Here is an 11,390-nt window from a genome sequence, read left to right on the forward strand (position 1 = left end):
CACCTAGAAGTGGCTGCCAATTTTATTTTTTTATCTTTTTAAGCAGTAATTATTATTAAGCCCTTAATAACCAAGCGCGAGGTCTTTACGGAGAAATAACGGACCGAGGTGTTTTAGTAAAGACCGAGCCCATAAGGCGAGGTTTCTACAAAATGACAGAGGTCCGATATTTCTCAGTAAAGACGGGGAAAGCGAGGTTATGTAAAGGTTAATGATATGGCATTATTTGACCTGAAACTAAGCTTGCTTTCTTTCTCATCCTTGCTGTTTTTATGGGTTGATTTTCACTTTTCTAGTTTTTGTCCATAAAAATATATCGTTTTTAATTGTATCGTCTGGATAGTTAAACTGTTTGTCAAATGTTTCTTCTTCGAATTACATTCCTAAATAGTTTTTTGTTTTGTTTATTTTGCATTTTGCATTACGAAGTCTGTCTACATTTGACAGTATGATTATGCGTTTTGGACCGTGGTCGATTACCGGCAAATAATGGACCGGCAAAAATGTTTTTTAGCCAGTCAAAGTGCGCCATTTTTCCGGAAGTGACGCTTGCCATATAATAAAATCCTATATAATCTTTCGGCCTTATATCCAGCCAAGTTATTTAAGACATGTAAAAATTAAATTTTCTGGCGGAGTTATTTTAGTTTAAAATTCACAAAATTAAATATTATTAAGGCAACTTCCAACTTAGGATTATTTTGTAGCCCCAACAAAATACAACTGACAACTCAATGCAGTTTGTAATAGTTTTTTTAATTTTGGCATTTTGTGTTTCATTCAACATGTTTAAGGAGTCCCACGAGTTTCAAATTAGTTAGATTTTTCAGATGCTTCTATGAGACATGAACTTGCATGGCATGCTTGCACATGATATGTAGATAAACAATCATTCTTATTGTGACAATAGATTTGCCCTGCAGGCGGAAAGCAAATTCTTAATATAAAGATATTTGCCGAAAATATAACTTTTGATAAGGCCATGGATAGAATATTTTATTAATAATAACTTTACTCCTAAAGCATATGAGCTATCCATCCACGAAAGCCTCTTTTCTCCAAGCTTAACCATACTCTCAATGTCCATGCAAGGCAGTTCTATCACCATTAAACCTTAACCAATTCAATTTAACCCCACTCTATTCTTTTACACAAATCCCACCACATTGTTATCATCACATTTTATAACCAAATAATCTTTAAATATCGCATAATTAGTATATATGTTTGCAAACTTCCTATGTGTAATACATTGCAATGTTTTGTCTTAAGTTAAAGATGAAACGTTATTATTAATAAAACCTTTTATCCATGGCCTTATACAAAGTTTAATGTTGAAAGATTTAGATTCATTTAGTAATAAAGTTTGTGTCAACCAAAACACTTTTCTGATTCTACATTCAAAATCCAACCACACCATCACAACTTAAACACCAGACAATTATTGTTAGTACAAATACTTGCATATGTAACATCAGATTCCCGCAGATCTTCTGCTTTAACGCAAACGTATCTCCTACACTAGATGTCCATCAGACAAATACATTAGGACCCTTGTAGCTATGTATACAAATTTACCTAAAGTATGTTTGACTTCAAAGAATCGTTGGACAAGATTACAACAATTATCGATCCAGATACATTGGTTCACTGTGCGTATCGTAAAGAGAATACGGTCTACCCAGGACAATCATATAAGTCAGTGACCAAAAGTGTTAAACATTCAGCATAAATCAATTTGCCTTGAGAAGCAAGAGTGTATAGCAATTTGTTACAAGCTGAATGGATTGAGAATAGTGGTCACTATGGTGTGATATATAATTTCTGAGAGAAAGAACACGCAAGGGAAGTTTGGAAGAATATTATATTCATTAAATAAACCATGTTAAGAGGAAGAGAAAGAAGGTAAACTTCAAACTTGTTTTGTGATTGTGTGGGATTCGAATAGAAATCTTATAAATACGTGAGTGTATTTCCCTGAAATTATGATCGAATCATTTCAAAGTACTTTAAAATTTGTGGTTTTGAATTTGTAAAAATATATCATACAAAGATCATGTATATAAGTGTCGTCACATGCATGCTATCGCACATGAAGACGCAAAAACGTATATAAATTATAGCAAAAAAGCTGAAAAATTGCTGTAGTCAGTGTTTGAAATTGAAACAATGTACTAAACATGGCGAGTCCGGTAAGGGTATCATAAGATAGCTGTATTACGTACAGACAGTTACATCTATATACAATGCATGGACTTAAATTTAGAACATGATGTCGCCGATAAATTTATATTATTTTAATTCTCCACGAAACTTAATGTTTATAGTATGCAATCAAATGTTAAGAATGTTAACAATATATTGTATTTTTTTTGTGCACCTGTTCATTTCGACACACCTACTGTGTTTTTAATTAAAAAGTTCCAATGATGACTTTAGGGTATTTTAATTACTAAGAATGCAGTCTATTTCAAATAATGATACCGACAAAAACAACTAACCAACACAACAAAGATGACAATTAGAATATAAATAGCAAACTGCTTCTCTTTACGATGGTTCAAAAGAACTATAAACGAGAATCTCCTCTTGCCTTAAACAGCCCAATAAGCCTTAATAAGCACAAATTAAGAAGCCCAACAATAACAAGGGTTGTAAGATTTAGATCATTTAAAAATTTTTTGCAGTTTTTCTTTAATCTGGTAAATGAGGTGCTAATTTATCCGCCATTACAATGATATGATCATATTCTTATTATAACAAAATAAATACTTCAATGACAATGACATGGGCACGAGACGGCAACCAGCAATGAACGTGAGATTGAACTTTTTGTAAACCATCTTGAAAAACTACAAAAATTGGAGAATTTTGCTGAGTCACTTCAATCTTTCTACCAGAATACAAAATTGAGCAGTTCAGTTTCTTACGATGATAATGATTTTGTTAAAGAGTTTAAAAATATCCGAGACAAACCAAAAGATGATGCATTAGTATTTTTAAATATACACCTGAAGATCACAAAAATTTTTTTACAGAGAATCGAACACTTCATTGCACAATTCTAGGATTTAACGTACGAAGAGTTTTGGTGTTCTGGGGTAATAATTACACCAAAAAGTGGGAAAATTTCTTTACCTTGAAGATGGGGTGAATCAAAGTAGAGGGTAAAAATTACAACCTACGTCTGGGGTAAAACTACAATTGATAAAACAAATATGGCGGATTTTTAAGGAATGACTTGCAGCTAAATCGAGAGATCGGCGCACAGAAGCCATATTGAAATTTGTCACGTGAAACGTGAACTGAAAGATAAATATTAAATGTCACCATCGTTACGCGCGCGAATTGTGTTATCGTCTTGCCGCGAAATACGATTTTACCCACTTTAACTTTTTTGTAAAAAAACATCATCGTATGCGCATTGTCAACTTTCTTGTTCTCCTTCCATTGTATTGCTCTATAATAAAGCTAAATATCTTGACGTTTTAAGTTCTTTATTATTCGTGAAAAGCGGTATGTGGAATAACAATACGAAGGTATTGCAAGTTTAATTGCTTCATCACACTAAGCATATGCACATACATTAACTGAATTGCAAACACTACTCTCGCTGCAGAGTAAGTCACAATACATGAAACTACTTGACAACTGCCGTATTGGCAATATTTTGAAATAATTGGTAATAATTATAACAATATCAGCAGTGTTGTTATTATAGTATTTTAAATTTATAATAAGCTACTAAACAAAAACATATTCTGACTTACCCCGGAACTTCCACTGCATTGCACTACTTGCAAATTTTATGCAGTTATTTAGGTTATTTAGTTCAGACCTTTGCAGTGCAATTGGGTGGGGGTGCAAGGCAACATGAATATAGGCCCTGACATGACATAGGATTAAAGTCTCGCATTAAAAATTCATAATATAGAAATGGAAATTAGTTTTGTTAATTGTATGTACATAATTCATTTGGAGGTTTTGTCTCTCAAAAAAGCTTCAAAAAAGATAGAGCCAGTACTGAGCAAGCTAACTAGAGGTCAGGCTTTTGATTCTTTGTTGCCAAAGATTGAGAAATGGTTTACCAAAGGTGTAATTTGCAGTACAGATGATGATTCAGTTGTTAATCCTTGCCATGTAACATCTATGCCAAGTATGGACCAGTTGCAACAATGGAGAAAAATAGTTGAGGCATCAAATAAAAGCAAAGGAGCATGTATCAACACATCACAAAGAAGGTTAGATATCAATTGCATCACCAATCTGCAGAAATTTCACACCTTAAAAAGCATACAAGTAGAAGTCGAAGAGGAAATTGCCTGGTTTTCACGACCATTGAACAAACCAGACATGGTGGTGGAACATCCATCAGCTGCCTCAATTACAGCCTTTCAGAAGCTTTTGTACAGAACCCCATATAGTGAGATTATGAAAGAACGAGGATTGTCATCCAATGAGATGTCCAGGTTATGTGTTGACAGATGGGTGTCAAGTGACCACACATGCTGGTTGACAACAAACCTAAACCAAAAGAAAACAGATACATATTATGTGTACCTCAATGGAACAAAACCAACCACAACAGCCCAACACCATGCTAAATATGAATTCATTTCAAAATTCTGTTTTGCCATAAATGTTGGTAAAAAAAGCAATGGCAACACATTCCTTGGAGATGATTTGCACCCCGGAAACCATTGGGTACTTTGCTATGTAGACACTAATGACAAAACATTACATATGGGGATTCATTAGGCTGGCAATTAACAAACACTCTTCTACAAATTTTAGATAAATTCATCAAGGCACATAATATTTGCGACAGCATAGCCAACTACTCAGTAACAATGACACATGAACCTGATAGCAGATGCCAGGTTAGAGGAGGACACAAGTGCACAGACAATTGTTCGAAAGCATATCCATTCCGAACAAGTAGCAATGTTTGTGGCGTGGTTGTAATGATTATGATGGCTATATCAAGCTATAACTATGCCTTTTTCAAGAGCATGCTATCATTTTCTAAGCCAACCACAAAGAATATTCCATCAATATACCTAAGCAATCCCACACATTACAGCGCATATTTACGGATTGTACTTGGATGTTGGATCTCAGATAATGTTGTTAACCTGGCATATGTATTACCACAGTTTTGGAATACTCTACAAAAAGGGATTTTACTAGAAAATGAAAACACAGCAACAACAGGTAAAATGTCCACCACTACAGACGATAAAACTATTGCAGCTGTTAGCAAGGTCACTGTAGAGGACAAAATCATCACAGCTGAAATCAAGCACATCACTATAGAAGACATTGCGACCTTCACTACAGAAAATGAGAATACAGTTATTACAAAAGACAATAAAAGAAAGAAACAATATCATTGCTCCGAATGTCATTTAGTTTTTTCTCGTCAATACAACTTGAATCGTCATGTGCTGCGGCAGCATGTAAATGACGGGATGGGCAATTCTAATTGCCAAGTCTGCAAGCTTAGTTGTCAGAAGATTCAGCAGCTAAGAGAGCATTTAAGCAAAGCACATGGCATGGCAATGGAATCTGAAACTGTGCTGTTGGACGACATGATAGGTTTGTAGAATTTTACCCTGCTTTTTCACCAGTTATAAATTGCATTTTTATTTGAAGTATGAATAGCATCTGATTTTTGTTAATGAAACAATTGAACAGCTTTCGAAGAGTGGAAAGATAAAATTGAAGAGGACTACATATGCTCATACAGAAAGAGAAATGGGGAAAAGAATAATGTGCAATACTTTCAGTGCAGTCGAGGAAGCAATTATGTACCAAAAGGATCTGAAAAAAAAAGCATCGAGGCACAAGGTAATTGCTGTGCATATACATATTAAATATAACAAGCTGCTGCAAAAAAGTACAAGCTTATGAGTCATGATTGAATTTCTAGGATCCAGTAAAATTCAGCAAAAGTGCGCTGCTGGCATAAAGGTCACAAAAAGGGATGATGGGAAGATACTAGCAGAAATTTGTCACACACATCACGGACACAAAAGGAGGTGCAGCACACATGGCTGTCCAAGGGCAGAAGAAAAGAAATTGCAGCTCGTCTGCAACAAGGTGTTAGCAGAGACAGAGTTTTGAATAACATCAGAGAAGATGCCACAAAGCACAGTGATTTAGAATTTAAGCGTCACCATCTGGTAGATAAAAAAGACATTGGCAACATAAAGACATCTTTTGCACTAAATGATATTCAGAAGCACAGTGATGATCAAACAAGTGTGCGTGCATGGGTTCATGAATGGGACAAAAGCGAACAAAATCCAATCTTATTTGCTAAGTTTCAAGGAGATGCAGCTCCTGATGATGTGAATATAACAAAAGACGGCTTTTTACTAGTTATTCAAAATCCATTACAAAAATACATGGCAGAGAAATTTTCAAGAAAGGGAATTTGCATTGACGCTACTCATGGTACAACTGGGTATGATTTCCTTCTTACATCACTGGTTGTTTTGGATGAATTTGGGTCTGGTTTCCCAGTTGAATGGTGTCTATCCAACCATGAAGATTTCACTCACATTTGCATATTTTTTGAAAAAATGAAGAAGAACTGTGGAGTACTACCACCACAATGGCTCATGTCTGATCTTGCAAGTCAGTATTACAATGCATGGTTGGCAATAATGGGTGGACGTCCAAAACGTTTGTATTGTACTTGGCATGTGGACCAAGCGTGGCAAGAAGAATTACGCTCTAAAGTTAAAGATACCTTAGTGGCAGCAGAAATTTATAAAATGTTGCGCACTGTATTGCAGCAAACAGATGAATCATCGTTCAATACATTCCTGAAGCACCCTTTGCAAGAACTTCCAAATTTAAGCAAAGAGTTTTACAAATATTTCCAACGCGAGTGGTCCGGTAGAACAGAGTTCTGGGCCTATTGCTTTAGACGTGGAATGGGAATCAACACCAATATGTCTGTGGAGGCATTCCACCGAGTGTTTAAGTACAATTACTTAAAAGGAAAGACCAATAAAAGGGTAGACACCTGCCTGCTAAATCTGATTCAATTCATTCGGGACAAATCATTTGACAGAGCAATTGAGCTAACAAAAGTAAAATCAACTTCAAAAACAAGACTTATAGCTGATAGACACAATGAAAGTAAAAACATGAGCTTTGAGTGCATCAAATTTCAGGGTGATTTGAGGTGGGAAGTAAGTGGAGGCAATGAAAAAGTCTATACAATAATAAAGCAGGTGAATCACTGTGTAGGCCAATCATGCCAACTCAGATGTGCTGAATGTGATATTTGCATCCATCAATATGAGTATCTTATTTTTGAATACACCATTCTTTTCAACTCAATGATGTAAAACCCACCTAAGCGCTTACAGCAAAATACAGGCTTCCAAGAGTTACCAAGTAACAAAACTATTCTATTCATTTCATCTCCATAGACACCTGTTTCAAAGAAATTGCACACGATTCGCATTTACATGCACCTGCTATTAAAAATGAAATGCGTTCAAAAAATTCTAGAACAATTTTGTTTACAACAGGAATCAAATATAAAGTCCTAGGATTATTTGCAAAGGTCTGTCATTAAAAGTACTGTCCGATGTTTGTGCAAGATAATTCCCTTAAATGAAGAAAATAAACAACAACGATGAACATTTTAAATCGCTAAATAAACAATGATGAAACTTCAATCAGACTCCTTTAGGTTTATTGATGTTCCTATCGAAAAAAGCGAAACTGTTTTCAAACAACTGACAAGAGCAGTACTATAATAAAGCAATTAAAACTTATCATGTGCAAGCCCATTTTTTCTATATCCGCACATAGAAGGCATGTTGTGTGAAAACCATGCACATATATGACTGGTACCCCGAAGCAACGCGCAAACGACGTGAAAGGAAAAACCTTGAACGCATTTTCATGGCGTTACACCACACATCACTTCTACATGCTTTGCATGACGTGAATATCAAGTGTACGGCAAAAAATACCGCAATGCACTTACAAAGTTTTACTTAAATATGAACTGTAATATCAACACACCCTTGCACGAAATTCCGTCCAATCAAAATTAAGCATGCAGTCAAACAGCAAGGGGTGCGACAAACCTTTTACATGCAGGCTTTAATTCGGCACTGATGAATTTTCACGCAAAGCACAGAGTACGTCATAAGTCAAGAATAAAGAGCATATCAAGATACTATAAAGAGTCGAAACTGTTGCCCATAACAACAAGTTACATAGTCCATGTAATTTAATCATTTTTAAATTAAATAATCACTGTGACACATATTATGGTTTAACATTAAAATGTTCCGATTATGACTTTGGGATAATGGGGCGGATCCAGAACAGTTTAACAGCTTTGTAAAATTCTGTCAGATTTTCAAAAAAAAATTAGAAATGAAGTTACTATTTGATGGCATCGTACCATCTGATGACCTAATGATATGAGAAAACGTATGTATCCGTAGCTGTGAAGCACACACAAGCTAACAACTTCCAACAGAAAGTAATATATACGTGCGTTCGATATGTTGCCGTTCATGTCTACCATAACCTTTACCGCAAGGCCTGTGATGTAAGACCCTTAGCGTGCAATATTACACAGAATAATATTTGCTATAGAAGGCCTATATTTTCTTAACAGTCACCTGCAATTTTTAGTGAACTGGTCAGTGCCGTTCTACTGAAATGTAAACAGTCCAAAGCTCTGCTGGATTGGCTACAACGTGGTAGTTTACCGAATATAATTAAACCGGACAGGTCATAAGCTCCGGCTTATAAGCGTGCTGAGTCGAGCATGTCTTCAATGACTGAGAGAGGTGTAAGTTTCAATTTATACTTGTCTTCTCCAACTGTTAAGCGCACTGTGCAGCCATGCTGAAACGTTCGAGATGAAGCTTTTGAGAAAATATCACGAATGGAAATCTGAAAATAAATTGAATGGAAAGAAAGGTAGTTTCAAGTTCGTGAGCGGGTCATTCGAGTTAACCGTGTTTCGACACATCAAATGCATCTATCTATGTACTTTGTTTACATCAGGGTTATTGATCATAGCCTAGCGTTGAGGGGAGGCAAAGAATTTAATTGGTATTCGTTCTCAAGGTTTGTACCGTTTTAATTGTTATAAACTTGAAAAACACTGTAAGTATCATCCCCAAATAGTTTATTGTTACGGTAAACCAGCAGACAAAAATCTTAGATCCGTGGGTTAGTTCTATTACTCAATAAATTATCAATTTCGTAAGCCAAAGTAGAAACACGGAATCCACGAGTTGTTACACTGATTACATTTTACTGCGGAGTGCTGAGGATGGACTTAGTGAGTTTTAAACGCTAATAGTGATGAAGATCATTTCAACCAAATACTTTCAATAACGCTGAAAAAAGCGAAACCGATGATTACCTACAAGAGAGACAACAAGAATAATCGCATCAACTAGTATTAATTGCACTTGAATACCGTTGTGAAGTGATTGGCTTCAGTTAAAAAAATTATGAAACTGCCGAAAGTTGATATTTTTAACATTTTGTAAATAAAAGTAATAAAGTGTCTACTACAGATGCTCAAAAGAATTGTGAAGGCTTCAATGTGAATTTTATTTATGACATTTTAATTTTTGTTTAGAACTTTTTTTCATAATCAACTTTCAAAACAAAAACGTTAAAGAATAAATTTGACTTTAACTATTTCTCACAATTAAACGGTCTTTTCAAATCTAAATACTTCTAACGCACTTATGCATTTGCCTCGTACTAAGGAATGATAACAGGAACTAATTCTTATTAAAAAAGGCCAAAATTCAAAGTGGGAGAGGGGTTGGTGGTGGATTTGATAACGTCCGCTCCACTTCTTGGCTAATTATTCACTCACGCATAACAAAATCTGTTCTTCATCCCTTGTTCCCTCATGCTCATCTAAACCGCATAATTCTTTTCGTAGGTTTGCTTTATTATTTTTTGCACAGCATTTTTAACTGGACAATTAATACTGTTCAATTTTATTCCTTTTTGAGCTACGCTCCTGTTCATTTTCATCTGGGATCATCCTGCACAGTAGGACTCTAGCAAGTCGATGAATCTTTTTGACTGTAAAAATTCCAATCACACTCCTATGGAAATAATTTTCTGTTTCACTGTTATTCTCATTAGTTTCAAATTGAAAATGTGTTACTTTTCGTACTACCCTCTCCTTTGTCCAGGCTAGCTTGGGCGGCTTTACTAGAGGCATTCGCTTCCAGTAGAATTGCTCGGACGACTATCAACGCACACATGATTTCCATACACCGTTGGTCATAGTGCTTTGATTTCGCAATAATTACGCACGCATATACGACAATTTGCAAAATGAAAAATTTCTTAGATGTTTTTTTTTGTGCAAGTGGAGGTGTTGATAAACTAATAATAACGGTATTATTAAACCACAGAAGAATGAATTGTTTACAATTTTATAATGATATAAAAACCTTTGCACAATTATAGAAATTTTTCAATGTTTGCATTTTTTACTGAATCATCTACGTGCAATTTTAGTGCATAAAGATTTTTTGTTCGTGTTTTGCTTCCAGGATTTCGATTCATGTTTTGCATTCCAGGATGTTCATGTTCCACTAATTTTTCTTTTTACAATAAGCTTAACTGTTCAAGTTGACGATTTCAAAAATCATGATGTATGGAATATTTTTGACATTTTTAGCACAACGAAAAATAATGGCATAAAAGACGAATCAAAGCATTATGAACAGTGAAGTTAGCAATTTTAAGAACACCCTGAGAACTTTATCTGAAAATATGCGAGTATTTTCTGAGTCCCTTCAATCGCTCAATCACGGAGAAGAGCTAGGCAGGCAATGGGAAGAGAATCATCAATCGTTTTCAACAATCAAAGAGTTGAAGACATCCGAGAAGAAACGAGAAAACACGCTGTCATTTATGCAAAAGTCCAACTGTCATCCGTGGCCAATTTTCTACGTTCAGTCCGCCATTTTTTTGAATATTACAAGGCATTAGAAAATGAAGATTGGAGGGATATGTTACCGGTTATACGCAAGGAAACAGAAAAAAACAAAAATATTAGTGAAGCAATTACAGGGATAAACAAAATGCATTTGATAAAGCAACCAATAAAACAAACGAGAAACTCTTAAAAACTCACTTTAGAATCATAAAAAGAAACAGCGAGAGTGTATCGAGCCATATTAAGTTTTTCTACAATCATTTACTAGCCATTTGCTCCTCCATCGAAGCAATTCCACTAAATATCAATGACCAAACTTTATTGTCATGTGGCAACAAAGACAAGACAAGATCTTGGAAGAAAAAGAAATCAAACAATTAAAAGAAGAGGAAATGGAACCAGCAAACGAAAAGGAAATGCA

General features: G+C 35.1%; 1 protein-coding gene and 1 long non-coding RNA gene across 2 annotated transcripts; one reads left to right on the top strand and one right to left on the bottom strand.

The window, feature by feature from the left end:
* Nucleotides 1–3,279: 3,279 nt before the first annotated feature.
* Nucleotides 3,280–3,846, bottom strand: LOC124437256. The gene is made up of 2 exons (XR_006945629.1): nucleotides 3,771–3,846; nucleotides 3,280–3,460 (listed from the first exon to the last, which is right to left on the bottom strand). It is a non-coding gene; the product is annotated as an uncharacterized LOC124437256 (long non-coding RNA).
* Nucleotides 3,847–5,432: 1,586 nt separating this feature from the next.
* Nucleotides 5,433–7,364, top strand: LOC124437171. Its single transcript, XM_046987178.1, is given in 4 exon segments — nucleotides 5,433–5,598; nucleotides 5,698–5,850; nucleotides 5,933–6,031; nucleotides 6,034–7,364. Coding segments are annotated over 4 exon segments (1,710 nt in total). The 5' UTR covers nucleotides 5,433–5,471.
* Nucleotides 7,365–11,390: the final 4,026 nt, after the last annotated feature.

The sequence above is a fragment of the Xenia sp. Carnegie-2017 genome, unplaced genomic scaffold (assembly GCF_021976095.1).
Source record: "Xenia sp. Carnegie-2017 unplaced genomic scaffold, XeniaSp_v1 HiC_scaffold_16, whole genome shotgun sequence".
In the NCBI taxonomy this organism is placed as follows: Eukaryota; Metazoa; Cnidaria; class Anthozoa; order Malacalcyonacea; family Xeniidae; genus Xenia; species Xenia sp. Carnegie-2017.